This window comes from Marmota marmota, unplaced genomic scaffold (genome assembly GCF_001458135.2).
Source record: "Marmota marmota marmota unplaced genomic scaffold, marMar, whole genome shotgun sequence".
In the NCBI taxonomy this organism is placed as follows: domain Eukaryota; kingdom Metazoa; phylum Chordata; class Mammalia; order Rodentia; family Sciuridae; genus Marmota; species Marmota marmota.
Genome location: NW_026000242.1, coordinates 20131683 through 20151430, shown reverse-complemented (window position 1 = coordinate 20151430; position 19748 = coordinate 20131683). Strand labels below are relative to the sequence as shown.

At 37.8% G+C, this 19748-nt stretch overlaps 1 protein-coding gene across 1 annotated transcript; it reads right to left on the bottom strand.

The window, feature by feature from the left end:
* Window positions 1-5932: 5932 nt before the first annotated feature.
* On the bottom strand, window positions 5933-13325 carry Mmp1 (matrix metallopeptidase 1). The gene is made up of 10 exons (XM_015489943.2): window positions 13131-13325; window positions 12428-12669; window positions 12186-12334; window positions 11822-11947; window positions 10823-10978; window positions 10570-10687; window positions 8949-9079; window positions 7314-7476; window positions 6681-6784; window positions 5933-6510 (listed from the first exon to the last, which is right to left on the bottom strand). The coding sequence occupies exons 1-10, from the start codon at window positions 13230-13232 to the stop codon at window positions 6401-6403; spliced, it is 1401 nt and encodes a 466-aa protein (XP_015345429.2). The 5' UTR covers window positions 13233-13325; the 3' UTR covers window positions 5933-6400.
* Window positions 13326-19748: the final 6423 nt, after the last annotated feature.

Sequence of the window (19748 nt, the reverse complement as noted above, 5' to 3'; positions counted from 1 at the left end):
TTATCTTGGTAGATGATCCCAGATACATATCTCTTTGTCTGTGGTTACTGAGATACATGTGCTCATGTATGTGTAGGATGCTGGCTTCCCTTAAAGATATCTCTCCCCCTGACAACTCTTTGTCTGTCTATCTCTCTTCTGCATGTACTTGCCCCTGGAAACACATGACCGATGGACCATACAGAGCATGGTTCTCTGATAGATACTCCCCTGCTTTTTGGAATCATTTTCAATCTCATGCCTCTGATGGTTAAGTGTTGCTGCCTTCCCTGTCACCATTCTGAGTCCCAGCATCTCTAATGATGCCAAGAGCCCAATTCCACAGTTATAGCTGACACCCTCAACCCCACCCACAGAGAATAACCACCACCGTGTATCTCTGAGACACCCAGGTGTCTCTCTCTAGTGCATTCTTTATAGCTTCAGTGAAAGAGGTACCCTTTGGGCCATCCTAGGAAACAGAACCTAGGGGTGAGTGCTTCAAACTCATGTAATAAATCCATTCTGAAGTTTCCATTTTCCTGAACTTTCTGACTCCTTCCTCAATACCTTGCAACAGAAGTATTGGTATCTCTATCTGTTTCGTATGCTAGGGGACATCATTGTGTCTAAGATTTAAAAATCCATGTCAGCAGAATATTGGACAAGCTTCTGATTTCCTTCCCAAAATATTGAATCTCCAATATCAAATAAATATTCCTGTGTCAATAAATTCTCCCCTGTCCAGCCTTAAGTCCCCCCACCTTGTTCCAACACCTTTAAAATAAAAAAAAACTTCCCTACACATTCCCTGGGTTTCTTTATGGTACTTAATGTTGTCCAGCTCCTGTAATTCCTTTGATTTATAAACTATTTTCTGACAGTAGCTAAAGATTTGAACTACCCTGAGACCTTATCTTAGTTATTTTACTGAGATCAAGAAGGGATGAGGAAGGTAATTTGGGAGCAGGAGAAGCATTATCTTGTGAAATATCATCCCAGATAAGATCTTTAATTCCCTATGCAAGGGCAGATTGCTCTCTTCTGGGAAGAAAGAGGTACTACTTCTGCCTGTGTGGAATTTTCTGAGAAACTGAAGTGTTTAAGGTTTCCAGATTTGTTCATTCATCACTCCAACTAGGATGTGAAAACTTTGCCCCCAGGTCAGGAACTGTTTGTCATCACAATTTATGATAGATGAGGATTTCTTTTAATGTTACCAGTAATGACTGTTGGTATTTGCTGTGTCTTATTGGATATTCAGCTTCCCTGAACATGCTACTTTCTTTTACAAATTCCCAGAATAGTAATCCAGCCCACTCCTCACTTCTTGTAATTATCATCCCTCTCATATTATTGAAGTGCAATTACCAGATAACTCTATACCTCACCATTCACCTTTATGGTAAGAATCTTAGTAACTGTGTGTCCCCTAGCTACTGGGGTATTACAACCCCATTTCCAGAATAAACTTAATCTGGCATTCCCAGAGAGCAGAGCCCAGGACAAAGAATAAGTATGTATTGGGATCTATGATCTAGAGGCTGACTGAAGAACAGGAAGAGCAAGCAGGGAACCTGAGGGAGATAATACAAACGTGAACTGTCAACCAGTTAGAGATACAAGAATGTGTTGATCATATGGCATTGTTTGAGAGCCCTCTTTTTTTACATTGGTACAATTATATTTTATCTTAAACCTTTTATAAGGTTTAAAATAAAAGGTTATATGAGGGACAGAGCTCACAAAATGTTGCCTGAATTATTAAAACCACAAAGTGGAGAACTTTTTTTTTTAATAACATATACCAAAATATCTTTTAGTTGTTGAAGAAAGCAAAAAAGGGCTTAAGATTTACAGGATAAAAGTTGTATTTAAAAGCATGCTGAAGAATAAATTAAAACAAAGAAGAAGCAAAGAGTTTAAATCCTATTATAAACGAATATCATCTCTATGGGATTCTATGACTAACTTTAACAATATTCAATTGACAAAAACCCTACTAAGAAAAGAGCCTCAACACTTCCTTAGGCTTGGTTGTGACCAAATTTATCCTGTTTATGAGATATGTATGAAAAACAACCTAAAGACGTTCAGAGTGTCTAAAATATGAAACTGTTTCTCTAATTTGCACTTATTGGTCTTAAATCCAGTTGAGTAGGGATTAGCTATGACTTGAACCTTGTCATCATGGTGGAGTCATTTGAAGGCAAAGGGGCCTTTGCTATAGTTCATTCATGTGCCCATGAAAGTATAATATTCTGCAAGTTTCTCCTCAATGTCAAATAGGTGCTGAGAATTAAAGAGCAGATGAAACTTCCTAACCATTTCCAAGAATTCACATGATTAAAGATAATCATTTTAGAGTTTATATATGTTCAGTTTTCTTAGAGCCATAGATTTTATTCTAGAAAGGAGAAAGTACATGGCATTAATTAACCAAGCATGTTGTAAATTCTAGAATGCCAAATTAAGTTCTTTTTCTTCTGTATTACACCAATTTTACCTACAGACTATAGATTATATCTATGACAAGATTGTTAGTGTTTTGCAACATGTCAAAAGTAGATCAACATTTTTTTTCCTGAGTGTCCCACTAATTTTTATCTAGAGCTATTATTCTTGGCCTTTTTACAAAAATTTCTTTTCAAATAATTTATTTATTATAACAACTGGGAATAGTGAGAGGACTTGACTACTTTAGCCAAGTGAAGAAACAAACTTCTTCTTAAACCTGTTCTCCTGTCTGAATTTTTATATATTAAAAATAACCTTTCTCATTCATTCCTGTGGGGGTCCTTGAAGAATTTGGCACTTGTTAGCCATCACAAATCCTAGATCAAATCTCCTTTATTCTTCAATGTTCTGCAAGCTTCTGGACTTGCAACTCCTGCCTGGGTAATTCTGTCTTGTTCTTAATGAGAGAGACCTGCAGCACAAGGTAAAAGTAGCTGAAAGGCATCCTGGATGTAGATGGCACCATTGATGCTCTAGAAAGACTGCTGTGATTAATGGGTTCAGGACCTCTGCCTTTTCTTTGATCTCAGCAGTTGTTAGACAGGTGGTGAACTCTTTAGACAGAAAGGACAACTCTTTGCACAATACAACTGTCATCTGGGAAAGAGTTTGGCTTTTTTCTATGTCTGTCACTTCCTGCTTCCAGCCATGCAGAACCAATGCTGCTGTTTTGTGAAACAGGTCATTGAGCAGGCAGTCAATTCTGCTAGGCAGCAGATTGCAAAGGCATGGACATCCTCTACTGAATTTTTATTGACTTCCTCAGTATTTTCTGCCTCTGATTGTTTTCTTCCTCTTCTTCCTTCTCTGCTAATGGTCCCGTCAGAAATGCCCCAATCCAGAGAAAACTTCTGAAGTTTCAAGATCACTAGAAGGTTTGACCTCTGGTCTTTTCTGAGTGGACACTACAGGTTCCAATTTACTCTCTGCTGTGGCACTTTGTTCAACAGACTCAGAATTCTTGGCTGGCTCACAGTTTCCATTTTCAAGAATGGGGTCTGCTTCACTTATCTCTTGACCCTCAACATCACCTTTATCCAATATGATTAGAACATCACCACAGCCACCACTGCCGAAGCACTGCTCCTACTCTAGAGATTCCTCCTGAAACAGGTCTTAAGACCTGTTAAGGTACCACAGGAGACCCTCATGCAACATCAGCAGAAAAGCCAGGAAAGCTTTGGAACAGGAAGCAGGAAGCGTACTGCACAGGCCTACCCCAAACAGCTAAGGTTAGAAGCTGGTTTAGGACCTGTGCAGAACCAGGGTCCACTGCTGCCGCTGTGAAAAAGGACAGGTGAGTCTGAGGAAGAACCCGAAGTGTCTGAAAATCTCTGTGATTCAGCAACTGCACTTTTAGGCAGATAATTGACAGAAATGCCTGCATATGTGCAATATTACTTATAAACTCCCCTAATGCTAATAACCTGAGGCCCACCAACAATGACGAAGTGCAGAAACATAATGTTAATCACAGTAAGGCAGAGTAAGGAAATTCATGTCACATCCTGTTTAGTTGAAAAATAGGCAAATTTAACCTAAGGTGTTAGGAGTCAGCATGGTGGTCATCCTTAGGACTAGATAATGTGCAGTAGGTGCTGTTGGAGCCCTCCTCAGATCTCTAATATCAGGGCATCCATCCTCCTGGCTATTGCAAGAATTGGTTATTTACAACTTACAGTTAATTCCTTTGTCAAATGGAAACATCTTGCTGGAATAACTATGCTCCCTTTCCCAACCAGAACTTGACTGATGACTGGTTGACACAGGAATACAAAAGCCTGGCCCTTCTGCCTCAGGATGGGACTAACTTTCTTATTCTGATTTTGTTTCATAGTCTTCTCATGAAATTAGATCCCCACTGAGACCACAGTCTAGTTTTTCTCCTGCTGTCAAATGTTTCCCTCATTCCTCTTCTCCAGAGGGCACTCTCCCCCTATGACCTCATCAAAGAATCTCTGTTCCAGGCTCTGCTTCTAATGAATCAACCTCATGGAGAGTGGAGCACTGATGGGGCCATCAAGGGGGCTGCTGTGGTATTGATGATGTCCTGTGTCCTGACCTGGCTGAGAGTTTGTTAACTTTATGATAAGACACCAAGATGAACATTTATGATTTTTGCTTTTTTTTTCTGCATTTATGTTATAGTTCAATATTTAAAAGTTTTATTTGAGAGAGACAAACAGACAGACTGACTGACTGACTTATTTTGGCCAAAGGAGAAGTTATACTATCAAAATCTTTAGTTTGGAACTGCTTAGAATCATACGTTCCTCATAACATTTTCAAGACTCTCTATGTACTTGCAAAGCCTACAAAGTCCTTGAACTATTCACAAAACTCATGAGCCTTGGAAGCTACTGAAAGGACTCCTACCTCCATTAACTTCTTCCCAAATTAGTCATGATAAACTAGATAATGTTTTATCTAGACAAACTAGATTATGCAGCATTAACAAAATCTAAAATTTTAGTGGCTTAGCATAGTAAGTTTTTTCTTCCTCAAGTGAAGTCTACTAAAGTGGGGGGTAACTGGTGGGAATGGTAACCCAGCAATTCTGGCTTCTTCCATCTTGTGGCAAGTCTCTCGTGACATGCTTCCACCATCACCACAGCAGGGGAGTAGACTGCCCCAGTCCGGCTGCAGCAAAATAACCGGGGGGTGACGAGGAACTTGTGTACATTGATACAGCAGGAGTGGGAGCCGTTTATTGTAGGACCGGAGGGGTATATATACATTCCACACAGCTTATCTTAATTAACATAAACTAGATACAGCAGTCAACCAATAAGGAATCTCCACACTTATTGGCTTGCTGGCGTTACTTTACAAACTATTCCCTCTGGCAAAATGCCAGGCGCCATCTTGACTTGTTTACAGACCCTAACAGTAGACCGCTGGAAATCTTGGTACCATCACTCAAGAGTTCTGTCCAGAAGTGATTTTGCCACTTCATACAACCCTTGGTCATAACTTGTTAGTTGCCCCACTGCCCACCATCCTCAGCCCCACAACACCTCATAACTGTAAGGGGTAGGACTGGGAAAATATAATCTTCACACATGCTCAGAAAAGAAAGTGACTTCTACTCAGAAAGCTTATAAGTGACTTCTACTCAGAAAGCTTATCATGCCTTTACCTATTTTATCTAAAACCAACTTTGGGGTCATTAAATGGAACTTGGAGAATGATTTTTTCCCCCCTATATGTGAAATAAATTCCACAAGAATATAGAAATTTGAAATTTGGGGATATATTAATTTCCCACATGAATATTTTGTATATCATTTACTTTCCACTTCACATTTGAAATTTAATCTCTGTACATGTGGCTTTATAATCAGGAAATAACAGTAGGATCAAATTTTGTTTTAGGATCAAATTTGTATTGTAAAAGTAATAGAATGTTTATAAAAAAAATAGAGACAAGGATGGCCTTATTGCAAATACCACTTTATTTTGTGTAAGAAGAGTTGTCCCTGTGTGTCAAGATGATACTAATGATGGCTCAGGTGTTGCTTTTCCTCCAGTAACAGTTTACATCTTGTGACTTTTTTTTTTTTAAAAGAAGATAAGAGCACTGAGGCTGATCTCCAGGACCAATGTCACACTCTTATACTGTGGAAATGATCTTCTTTGTAACACTGGAATATGTGAATTCTTAAGCCATGAACTTGATCGGCTTTTTCCACCATTTTTAGTATTAAATTATATTAGTAAATAAAAACATAATACTAAATTGTAAAAAATATGTAAAATAAAGTATAAATAAGGTTATACTTAGTAGCTGCATATTAGTGATTCTAGAAGTTAAATAAAATACTGAAAAATACATGGCTCTTCAGGAAAACACCTTTCTTTGGCTCACAAAGTACATTTTTTTCATTAACTTTGTAATAGTTTGTCAATTTTTTCTGCAGTTGAACCAGCTGTTGGCTTTCTGGATAGTCAAAATTCGCTTTGTTTTAGAATCAAATTTGTATTGTCTTGTTCCATGGAAGAAATAGAAAAATCCTAGAAATAAAAGAAAAGAGATTTATCATATTATACAAGTAGTTTCCAGATTTGACTTTAATCTACCAAAAACAGCACCAATTATTTTTTGGCCTTTGCTGTTCTAAATAACAGTACTGATGCTATCACTATGGCAACAAAATGAAGTATAGACTGTTAGATTCACTTACCATCTTTCTTGAAAACAGCATCAACTTTATTGCCAATTCCAGGAAAGTCGTGAGATATCATTTTAGGATAACCTGCATCCATGGATCGTTTATACTCATCATATCTAATCAAAAAAGGAATTGGGGTGTCAAAACCTTTTGCTAAACATGTAAATTCAAAAACACTACAGGAAATTTAGCAGAAGTTAACAAGAAATTTAACAAGAACTTTTAATTCTAGAGATTGTAAAATGGGGACCTAGATGGGGAGAGGTAGAATGTTGGGTGGTCTAGAAGATTTATAAGATTCCTCTGAAATTCAACATCTTATATTCATTATCTAGTAAGTTCTATGTCCTATTAAGGTAAGATGCTATGAAAGGTAAGTTCCTTTTGGCCAAAGCTCTATCAAGATAATTGCTCTTATTTTCAAATCTTTTCAAAATTCAGCATCACCTGTTATTTGTATTCTCAGCACAGCAATTGAATGATGGGTATTGTTCAATTAATTAAATGGATGCTGGTTTGGATACAGCCAATCAAAGAAGAGGCAGGTGTCCAAAACAATTTGAGACTTATTTTGAGAAGGGTTCATGTAGAATTTTCTGCCTAGAAAGAATTGGTTCCCCAATAGTTCTTGTGCTCTATCTTTACCTCCAGCACTTGTTAGCAACAAAGAAGTAGGTTTTTCCAGTGTCTTCCTCTGAAACAGCAGCATCAATATGCTTCACAGTTCGAGGGAAGCCAAAGGAACTGTAGATGTCCTTGGGGTATCCACGTAGCACATCTTGCCCCTGAACAGCCCAGTACTTATTTCCTGCCAATCAAAAACCAGAGATGAAAATAATTGTCCAGGGCTCCAGTAGACTGTAAACTATGTTTCCACTGAGTTAATAGTTTTGCAAGATACAGCAGTGTCCTAGCTGCAGATTAGAATAGTTTAGGGAGACTTTTAAAATACTGATGCTGGGATCCTTTCCTGAACCACTAAATCAGTATTTTTTTTTTTAAGTTTCCCAGGTGGGTCTAACCTGAAGCAAGCTTTGAGAATGACCTGTTTATGGGATGGAGGCTTTTTTCCAATGCCAGATGTTCAATGGCTAATTTGTCATACTACCTCAGTGATACAAAGTTCAAGTGGAAGTTCACGACAATGCTATACTAAGGGCAGAGCACAGCAATGACTCACAATCTCAAATGACTTGCAATCCTGTATTGAATTCATTGTATCTGACTAGACTACAATTATGAGTATGTGAATTCATGCTGTACATGTTTATACTCAATAAAACCCATATCACATAAAACTAGTCTTATGTCCTAGAACCATAATAGCTCTTGTTCACTATGGTTATTTATTCTTCACAGAAAGTCAGTTTGATACTTTGCACATGTAAATTCCTAATTAATTTCATAAAATGAAAACTAGAAATTCTGTTTCAAAGTGTTTTGCCCATCTGAACTACTTTAAAATCATTGCCTTGAGTGTATCACTGCATCAAGTGTCTTAACATGTGTCTATATGATGCTAATGATATATGATATATGATGCTAAACACCTATACAAAAATTTGCAAAAGAACATGTGTTTGGCCTAGTGTCTTCAAAGTCAGGAGCATGGGACTCTATTTCATTCTAATAGAATCAAACAAATTTGTCTAATTCACTTCACAATAATTCAGGCCTTCTCATATTTTAATATGCAAATGAATTGCCTGGGGAACTTATTAAAATTCAATTTGGTCAAAGAAGGTCTGGATAGGACTTGGGGTTCTATGATTGTAATTGATAGTCCAGTGAAGCCAATGCCACTATCTGAAGACCACATCTGGACAGCAGGGTGTCCGTTCCACCATCTGGCTGCCCAATGGTGGTGTTCTCTTAAGTTGGGGTTCAAATTAAAACAGGATTCAGGAACTTGCACAAACAAAATCTTTGTTTTATCTCTCTAGAATGGGATCATCTTTCTCGCTTTTATTCCTGAGCACTTTTATTTCCTAGGAATATGAAGGGAGTTTAAAATACATGAATAGTTTTCTCAGAAAACATGTTCTAAGTCCAGATTCATAAACAGTCCTGAACTCTTTTATCTCCAGTCATTTGCAATTTATTTAAAATGACTCGGAAATTCCTGATGCAATTTTTAATTGAACTATTGGATTCCCATTAGTGAGACTATTGAATTTTCAGAACTTCATGTTGAGAATATAGCTAGTATCTTTATATCTCAACCCAAAAGTAGATGAGAAATAATTCATCAAAGCAGTGAAAAATAATCAGGAGCATTACCTTTGAAAAACCTGACTTCATCCCTATCAGCAAGTTCATAGGCCGCTTCAAGTCCATTTGGCAGATGTGGCCAGAAAACAGAAATGAAATTGAGCTCAACTGGGTAGAAGGAATTTGCACGCATGTAGAATCTGTTTTGAAAACAAAAGAAAGCAAGGTTTCTCTCTAGTTTCTAATTATCTCTGGCTGACTTCCAGCTCCTTTTAGTTGCTGGCACTTGTGGTACACTTGTAAATGTTTAACATCTGGCTTTCCAAAGGAGAGGCCAGGCATGGAAGGTTCTAGCAGTTGCTTATTTCCTTGGTGAAAATATTCCCACCATGGCAAATTTCAAGAGTCAGAACAGAGCACCATTGTATAGTATTTCTACCATAAAAATGCAATCAGCATGAATAACCTCAAATACAAGAATTAACAGTAAAATCTGGTTAAAATAACCATGGAGGGATGTTTTTATTATTTTATTTTTTATATAATTTAATTTTGAATAATGGCTGTGGTTCACAACAAAGGTGCAAAATTTAAGTCAACTTTGGTGAGCCATTAGGAGCCAGCTGCAGTACATTGCTACTTGGAACACAACACTGATACCCTGTATTTAGTAAATATAGTCATCCCTGGGCATCTGCATTGTGTTGGTGCCAGGACCCCTTGTGGATACCAAAATCTGCAGATGCTCAAATCCATTGTATAAAGTGGTGTCATTTCTTCATATATCCCGTGAACATTCTCTCACATGCTTTAAATCATCTCTAGGTTACTTATAATACCTAATACAATATAAATAGTTGTTTAGGAATAACGACAATATATAATATGTATGGATTCAGTAGAGGAGCAATTAAAAAAATATATTGGTTAGATCAATGGACTTGAGATTGAATCTGTAGAGGTGGAACTTCCAGATTTGGAGAACCAATTGTACTTACAACACACTAAGGCCTTCTACCTATATCGTGACTATCACAAAAACCCGACAAGAGTATGACTCACATCTCAGGGATGAGAAATTGAGTTAGTGGGAGTAGGGGAGGCTTCTAAGGCCACACAGCTGGTAAAAGGCAAAGTCTAAATTTAAACCCAGTTCTGGCAGGGACTCCCTTGTCCTTTGATTGGTGGTACACAAAGTTGATTCTGCAGTTTGTAGGGACTGGAATATGTAACCTTATTAGCTATACTTAAACACTGTCAAGAAGCCCATGAGCCTCATTAATGTGATAGTGTTGCAGAAAGGACTGACTACTCCTACTGAAGTCCTACCTTACTTACAATCAGACTGGCATAATGAAATGTGACCCTGGATAAGGGGTCAGAAGACCAATAATTACTCTGTCACTAGTTAGCTCTGTGCCCCAAAAAGGTTTCTCTTTTCTTCTCTCTGCCTTAATTTACTGATCTGTAAAGTGGGCTGATAGTTACTGATTTTCTACTTCATTGGTATTTTCTAAGAATCAAATGACTTAACACATGGGCAAAAACAAAGTTGCAATGTTACATTGTACAAATGCAAGCAATTGCTGCTCTGTAGTTATAGATGTAAACAAAGATAAGATAAATAATACACAGAGCATATTGGTCACACATAGTGGTGAATGCAGAACACAAAGAAGTGGCATCTTACCTGTCTTTAAAGAACATCAGTTCTCCCCGAATTGTAGTTATGGCATCAAAGGTTAGCTTACTATCACACACTTCTGGGGTTTGTGGGCCTGTTGCCTGGGTGGGATTTGGGGAAGATCCTAAAGAAAATAAAAGGCCTGGAGTTAGTTTTGCCTAGTGTTAGAACTATTAAACTATGAAACCAATGGCTCTTTCCTTTGAAGTAGGTATGAAACCAATAGGCCCCTGTCTATGACACTCTTATTTTTACTCACCGTATATGGCTTGAATGCCATTGATGTCATCCTGAGCAAGTTGAACATCACCACTGAAGATGTAGTTGGGGTACATTAAAGCTCCAATATCAGTAGAATGAGCGAGTCCAAGAGAATGGCCTAATTCATGAGCCGCAACACGATACAAGTTGTAATCTAAAGAGTCAATGAACCCATTTAAATTATTTGAAATGTATTCAGCTTTGAGGCATTTGATTAAGAAATAATCTACAGATCTACAAAGACCAATGCTCATATTTTCTTGTTGATGAAATACACATCTAATAACTTTTTCTGAAGGTGAGAAGTACACATTATTAATAAAGGGATATGTTCAAGCCTAAGTTCTGTTGTTATAACAGATAAAATTAAGATAAACCCTCTGGCTGAGAGTCTAGCACAGATGAGCCAATCTTGTTAATGATTAGCTGGCAGATATTATTTCACAGAGAAGCAATATAGTTCTATTAATATTTAATATTTTTTATTATTTTCGAAACTGATAAAATGCTGAAAATTCTAGGAAACACAGAAAGCCTTTCCTTCTGTTAATTTCCCCATGTGCAAATTTTGTTGTCTTTCAAATAGAGAAGATTCAGTGGAGATGTCCACAAACAAAACATTAAGCTTTAATCTTTTCTTTTTTTAAAAAAAATTTAATTGTAGATGGACACAATACCTTTATTTTTTAAATTTATTTATGTAGTGCTGAGGATCAAACCCATTGCTCCACATATGTGAGGCAAGAGCTCTACCACTGAGCCAAAACCCCAGCTCCAATATTTTCTTAATGGAAATTTTAGAGAGGCCTATTTGTCACCAATTAGATGCTGTATTGGCAGAAATAACCTCTCACTTTTCTAAACTTACTATTAACTTTCTGAACAAAAATAGAAAAATACCAGCTTCTATTAATGTATTCTGTTAGTTAAATTAACCAATATTATGATGACTTGTGAAGGGGCGGGGAATAGAGAAAAACAAAACTAGTGGACTTACCTCTGAAGTTTTTGGTCCACCTTTCATCTTCATCAAAATGAGCATCTCCTCCAATACCTGGGCCTGGTTGGAAGGCGTGAGCGAGGTTTCCTCCAGGTCCATCAAAGGGAGAGTTGTCACGATGGTCTGTAAAACAGAAATCAATCCAGGGCCCTCTAGGCTCTCATTCCAGCTAAGTTAAGAGAGCAAACATTAGCTTGTTAAGAGACCAATAGCCTTCCATCAGGTGTGATGAGGTTTCCCTCCCTCAGCCCATAAAGTCAACAGTCCTCTTCAACAAGGAGTTCCAGCTACAAGACTAGAGACATTTAGGGGCAAAATGAAGTTAAGCTGAGGATGTTTTCATGCTACACGAACAGTTTACCTCCTCTGACAAAGGAAATCATTATGTCTGCTTGGCCCTCAAAGATTTTGGTGAATGTCAGTGGTGAGACATTACTCCAAAGTTGAAAGGCTTTCTCAATGGCGTGGTCCACATCTTCTCTTGACAAATCTGGTGTGTAATTTTCAATCCTTTGAATGAAATAAAATAGAGACCCATTGGATCTTATTTGTTACCATTTGAATGGGAAATAGTTCCTTCATCCTGGTACCCAGTCTGGTTACCTGTAGGTCAGATGTGTTTTCTCCCAACGAGGGTTCCCCGGAGTGAGGACAAACCGAGCCACATCAGGCACCCCACATCTGGGCTGCTTCATCACCTTCAGGGTTTCAGCATCTGGCTTTCCAGTCACTTTCAGTCCAAAGAATTCCTGCATTTCCTTCAGCTTTTCAACCACTGAACTACTGCTTCTCTGCTTTTCAATTTGTCTCTCATTCTTCAAATTGTAGTAGTTTTCCAGGTATTTCTGATAAAAGACATAATTGTTGAAACACTGAATAGGAAACATTTCTCATTAAAAAAACAAAAACAAGCAAACAAACAAACAACAAAAAAACCGAGAGCAATGAAGTTTTAGCCAAAATAGGGAAAATTTTAAAAAGCTGTTGTTTAGAGTTCATGATTATTGTTATTCTTATCATTGGTGGAAAAATGCAATTTCAGAGTAGAAATCTCCCCATCATGTTACTGAAAAGTTCAAACGTCCCTGTAGACCAAGATTTGCATCCTGTTTCTGCAGTTCTTTCTCACTTCCAACTGGAAAAGGAGAGTCGACACTTGGCTAGATACAATTTGGGGAGGATCCCGTTTCTAACACAAATCATTTGTCTTTGTAGGAAATGCTCCCTTAAATTAACTCCATTCTACTACGGTAGAAAAATACAAACAAGAGACTTGCATTTCTAGTGTGTGTAACGCAGCACTTACCTGGACGATCTCCACATCCTGCTGTTGTGTTTCTACAGATGCTGGGAAACCATGAGACCCCACGTCCCAGAGCAGTAGCAGCAGCAGAGAAAAGCAGAGCATCCTGGCCTTTGTCTTCCTCCTCAAGGCAAGACAATGGAGGGCTCCTACCTGCCTGTTGCTCCAATATCTCAGCTCAGACTTTCCCTCTTTATATACAGACTAGCACTCCCAGAAAGCTTGAGGCCATATGACTCACATTTCATAACATCCTCTTGATTAGCAATGAATAGCCTGAGCAATCATCAGAAATGGTGACTCCAAGCAGATTATTTGGATTAGCTTGATGTTGTAATCCCATGATTAATATCAAATGGGACATGTGTGAAGGGGACATTTTTTTTTTTTTACCATGTGAAGAGTTGTTTTCTCTAGTTCATGTCCATCTTAATTGAGAAAGGACCCGTTATACACACAGGCACAGAGTAGCATGGCCATTAAAAAAAAAAAAAAGTGTTTTGCCTTTTTTTTCCTGCTGTTCATAAAGGGCTGCAGGTGTGGGCTCACACCCGCCCTGGGGCATAGGGTGAAATTTCTGACACTGTGCCTTAAGTCACCCTGCACTAACTGAAGTTAAGCTCCTCACTCATTTGACACGGGCTCTCCTGTCTGCTTTTGTTAAGCTCCCTAGTTTGCTTGCTACAGCACTGGGGTCTCCCTTAATCTTTATTCAGGCCTAAGATTTGAGACCCTTGCCCTAGAAGAACTCTCATCCACAAGTGGGATATGAGATAACTCCCTGCCCGAACATCATGTAGACCCTGCCCATCAGCATTATGGGACAAACAGGATCCTCTCTAAAACCGGTCAGAAAATACCAGGTGAGGCAGGGGCTGTCAAGATGCCAAGTGCAAAGCAAGGGTCTTATTTTTGTCTTTTTTTCCTCTTGACTTGAGCACATCTTTTTTCCTTTGGCGTACATAGCATTTATTTATTCTTTCATGGATGCATTCATTCATGTATTTATACATCCAGCCATTCAAAAGATCTTATCAACATGTCCTGCATAGTAAAATAAATGCATAGTTGTGTACTGAAATATTCACACTCCAGTGTTAGTGGTCCATATCAAATTGTCTTGAGTACCCCTCATGGTATTCATACCATCCTTAGTGAGGAAAGCTGGTCGGTTGTTGTAGCTTCCTCTACCCTTGCTGCATCCTTCTCCTTTGAAAGTGTTTAAATGAGACATCGAGTTAACATTTGCCTCTATTTCCCCACTGAGGCACCTCGAGGTGTCTCCCTCTTTGACTGCTGTGTCAGGCTTGCTTTTTCAAGACTTTCCTCACCTTGTGGATTTCTGTTTTGCTTGCCACATCAAACCCAATATCTTATTTATAAATGATGCGTCAATATATCTCAGATTGATTTGAAATCACTCTAATCATTTCCTCTCTGATCATTTAGCCACCAACTTCCTCATCTAAGTGGAATAATACGTAAGCTGGAGAGGGTCATAGGAATGGGAAGAAATTCTCAGAAAAACGAAGTCTCCTTCTGGTGGACATCACATGGAGGGTAGGGAGGACTCCAAAGGACATCAGTGATGAGGTGGCTCAAGCCACTTCCGGTGAGGGAGGTAGCCAGAGGGGCTCTGTGAATTAGAAGCTGGACACAGACTGTGTTTTAAAAGTCAAGGGGCATCTGACACACCCTGATAGCTGGAGAACCTGGTTGGTGTGGAGAGGTCCCCCCTGGGGGCTGGGAAACAAGGGATACTGAATTAACTGAATTAACTCAAGAAAGCAGACTGCAACTACAGGGGACTGGGCAAGAAATAGCGTAACAATCACCCTGGAAGAGTCTCATAAAATGTCTAATCTGGCAAGAGCTACATATTCTGCTTTAGAGGTTTTCAAACAGTTGTAAACCAGAATATCCTTTACTTGAACAACTTGTAAACCAGATAAAAGCAGAACCTCTCTGGAAACTGGAAGCTGAGCTTGAGGGTCCCACATAGGTCAGGCCCACTTGGTCCCTCCTTCTCTAGAAGAGCCCACCACTTTCTCCTGGTCCAACTCCTGAGCCATTACCCCCAATACTAGAAATGTTTCCTTACATGTCAGGGTTGCTGACGTGGATTGGAAACTGGTTGCTTAAAACCACTTTTTTTGTTGTTGTTTTGTTTTGTTAAATTTCTTCCTAAAATAACCAAGGATTTTAAAATTAAGTCATGGTTAAGCAGTTACGTATTCATAGCACAACCAACAATATACACACGGAACTTCTGAGCTGGTGCTAGTGCGTGATTACTTTAGAGTAAAAAAAGAAAACAAAAATCAAGAACAGAAAAACAGGGATTCTGTTTTCCAACCCAATCCTAGCAATGCCTGGATTTAGCATAGTTTCCAAGATTAAAACATAGTAAAACTGTCCTTCTCTGGGAGTATCTTCTTCCCCTGAAATTTCATTTTGGATATAATTTTGTGAAAATTACTCCTCTATCCTCCATCTGCTGGGAGAATCATAGGCTTAAGAGGGCTCTCGTGAGTATGACTACGTCAACGTGACTCTCCTAGCATGCAACTTATTCTGTGATATTCTTGTTTGCTTCACCCTGGCTGCTCTGTGGAAGACCTCAAGTATGTTTGTGTTTTCCATATTAAGTTCAATTTTGTAGTTTCAATCTTCTTTCTTATTTTTTGTGCTTGAAAAAAAGAATAAGCTATTCAGTTTTAGATATATCCATTCGAGTCGGATTTTTTGATTTATTTTTTTGTCTTACAAATCTTGAAATGGTCTTCAGTTAGAAATTTAAATATTTAATGCTGCTCTGTTTTGAGAGTGACATGTGGCAAAATTTTTCCCATTCTATATTCTCCCCATATATGGCCATCTGGTAGCCTTATGGCTAAACCCTGCAGATACTTGGTATACATTGTCACTTCAGTCTTCATGGTTGCCTTCCAGGTAGAAAGACTGACCCAACGGCTCTAAGTCCTGGGTCACAGCAGGTGAGTGATGGAGACAAAGGTCTCTGTGACTCCAGCAGGTATCTCCCCACCCTCCCCTTTCAGGTGCATGCGCAGGCAAACACACACACACACACACACACACATACACTGGGTATAGAAATTTTATTTCCTAATAGAGAGAAAGTATCTTGAGACACTAGGACTTTTATATCAACCACCTTGTGTCTATAATAATGTCACCACGCCACTATCCTGTGCCGCTGGTCCAAAATAATCTTTCTCACTTCCCCTTCAAGTTACTACTCACTCTCCCTTGTCAATCTTCTTCAAATTGCAGCTTATACTTACTACATCAACTTAGTCTTTGTTTACAAATGATTGTTGAATGAATTAATTATGAATCAATCAATGGATCAATAGGTATTTAAATTACACTTGAATAAAAGGAGTATTTCTTATTAGGTTCAGTTGTCTGCAAAAGTCTATGCTTGTGGTTAGGATTTTAGGATATTTTCATTCTTTTAGTCTCCTAAAACTAAAATTATTTAGATCATCATAGAAATAATATGGATGATTCACTGACTAGGTGTTAGCTGAAACCTTGGATGTTATCTGCAAAAAGAAGATAATACTGCCTCGCCCAGTGACTTATGATGTAACTGAAGTGACAGTCAAGTGGAGTCACAGCATATTGTAGTTATTGCCTTCTAATCTCTAAGACTGTCCCCATGATCAGGTACTACATGGCAATGAAAGGTCAACAGAGGGACTCACAGACATGTAGCTCATTTTCTTACTCCATAGTTAGTATTTTCTTGAGTAAGAGAAATTTGTCCCTATGTTATTATAATACAAAATATTATGTATGTATTAAAAATTCTATATACTACTATTGATTGCAAAGGTAAAATTATCAGATATACATAGAAACAATATAAAACTAGAAAGCATTCTGGTGTGAGGCAAAATCTGATTTTTGTGGGTGAATTTTTAGACACATAGATTTAGCATGTCAACCTCTGTAGTACTCTGTTGTTGTTGTTGTTGTTTTCCCACATATATAGGGAAAACAATAATATTAAGATCTGCATGAATTTGGGGAGTAGTTAAATTCCCAAATAAAACAAAATCATGCTTGTTACATTATAGCTGTTCAATGAATACTAATTTCTATCAGCATGGAAAGATACTCAGGCCACTTAATTTAACCCTCTTTCATTGGAGATGAGCAAATTTAATCCCTAAATTTTCATTTGTTTTTATTTCACTGGAAGCAAAATATCGGAACTATGTATGGTTCAAGTATCTTTTTAAAATTTTTATTTGTTTTTCTTAGTTACACATGACAATAGAATGTATTTTGGCAAATTATGCATACATAGAGTATAATGTTTTATTTAGGATCTCACTTTTGTAGTTGTACATGATGTGGCATAACCCTGGTTGTGTATTGAAATACAAGGCTAGGAAAGTTATGTCCAGTTAATTCTACTCTCTTTCCTATTCCCTTTCCCTTCATTTCCCTTTGTCTAATCTAATGGATTTCTACTATTCTCCTCCCCAACTCCCTTGTTTTGGGTTAGCATCCACAAATCAGAGAGAACATTCAACCTTTGCTTTTTTAGGATTGCCTTATTTCACTTAGCATGATATTCTCCAGTTCCATCTATTTACCAGCAAATGCCATCATTTCATTCTTCTTTATAGCTAAGTAATATTCCATTGTGTATATACACCACATTTTCTTTATCCTTTCATCCACGGAAGGACATCTAGGTTGTTTCCATAGCTTGGCTATTGTAAATTGAGCTGCTATAAAACATTGATGTGACTGCGTTACTATAGTATGCTGATTTTAAGTCGTTTGGGTATAGACCAAGTACTGGGATAGCTGGGTCAAATGGTAATTCCATCCAAGTTTTCTGAGGAATCTCCATACTGTTTTCCAGAGTGGTTGCACCAATTTGAGTCCCACAAACAATGTATGAGAGTATCTTTCTCCCTACATACTCACCAATATTTTTGTTATTCTTGAGAATTGCCATTCTGACTGGAGTGAGAGGGAATCTCAGTGTAGTTTTGATTTGCAGTTCTCTAATTGCTAGAGATGTTGAACATTTTTTCATATATTTTTGAACACTCACATTTCTTCTTTTGTGAAATGTTTGTTCAGTTCCTTTGCCCATTTATTGACTGGGTTATTTATTTTTCTGGTGTTAAGTTTTTTAAGTTCTTTGTATATCCTAGAAATTAATGCCTTATCTAAGGTACTGGTGGTGAAGATTTTTTCCCATTCTGTAGGGTCTCTGTTCATGTTCTTGATTGTTTCTTTTGCTATGAAGAAGTTTTTCAGTTTGATACCATCCTATTTATTGATTCTTGATTTTACTTCTTGTACTTTAGGAGTCTTATTGAGGAAGTTGGTGCCTAAGCTGACATGTCAGAGAGTTGGCCCTACTTTTTCTTCTAGTAAGTGCAGGGTCTCTGGTCTAATGCCTATGTCCTTGATCCACTTGGAGTTGAGTTTTGTGCAGGGTGAGATATAGAGGTTCAATTTCTTTCTATTACATATGGATTTACAGTTTTCCCAGCACCATTTGTTGAAGAGGCTACGTTTTCCCCAATATATGTTTATAGCAGCTTTGATTAGGATGAGATAACTGTCCTTATGTGGATGTGTCTTCTATTCTGTTCTATTGGTCCTTTTGTCTATTTTGGTGCAATACCACACTGTTTTTGTTACTATAGCTCTATAGTATAAATTAAGGTCTGGTATTGTGATGCCTCCTACTTCACTTTTCATGCTAAGGATTGCTTTGGCTATTCTAGGTCTCTTATTTTTCCAAATGAATTTCATGACTGCATTTTCTATTTCTTGAAGAACATCATTAGGATATTTATGGTAATTGCATAAATCTATGTAGCACTTTTGGTGTTATGGCCATTTTTATAATACTAATTCTGCCTATCCAGGAACATGGAAGATCTTTCCATTTTCTGAGGTCATCTTCAATTTTTTCTTTAGAGTTCTATAGTTTTCATTATAGAGTTCTTTCACTTCTTTGTTAGTTTTTTTCCCATTTTTTTTACATTTAGGCTACTGTAAAGGAGATAGTTTTCCTGATTTCTCTTTCAACTGATATATCCTTGGTGTATAGAAATGCAATTGATTTATTGGTATTGATTTTAAACTCTGCTACTTTGCTGAATTTGTTTATGAGTTCTAGAAACTTTCTAGTAGAATTTTTTGGGCCTTCTAAACGTATAATTGTGTCATTTGCAAATATAGGGATGGTTTGAGCTCTATTTTCCTGTTTGTATTTCTTTCATTTCTTTCTTTGTCTGATTGCTCTGGCTAGGGTTTCAAGGACTATGTTGAGTAGGGGTGCTGCAAGAGGACATCTTGTCTTGTTCCAGTTTTTAAAGGGAATGCTTTCAGTTTTTCTTCATTTAGAATGATGTTGGCCTTGGGTTTAGAGTATATAACTGTAATGGTTAATTTGAATTGTCAACTTGATCAGATTAAGAGATACCCAAGATTAAGAGGTTTATGGGTGTGTCAATGAGGGTGTGTCTAGGAATGATTGGCATGTGGGATAGCCAACTGAAATGGAGACCCTCCCTAAGCATAGGCAGCATTGTCCAATAGGATGATGGCTTGAAT

Coding starts and splice junctions, on each gene's coding strand:
- Mmp1 (XM_015489943.2), bottom strand. CDS start 13,232: ATGCTCTGCTTTTCTCTGCTGCTGCTACTGCTCTGGGACGTGGGGTCT. Junction 12,335..12,427: donor AAAACACATCTGACCTACAG/GTAACCAGACTG, acceptor TTTCATTCAAAG/GATTGAAAATTACACACCAG. Junction 9,080..10,569: donor CTGATGTTCTTTAAAGACAG/GTAAGATGCCAC, acceptor TTTTCAAAACAG/ATTCTACATGCGTGCAAATT.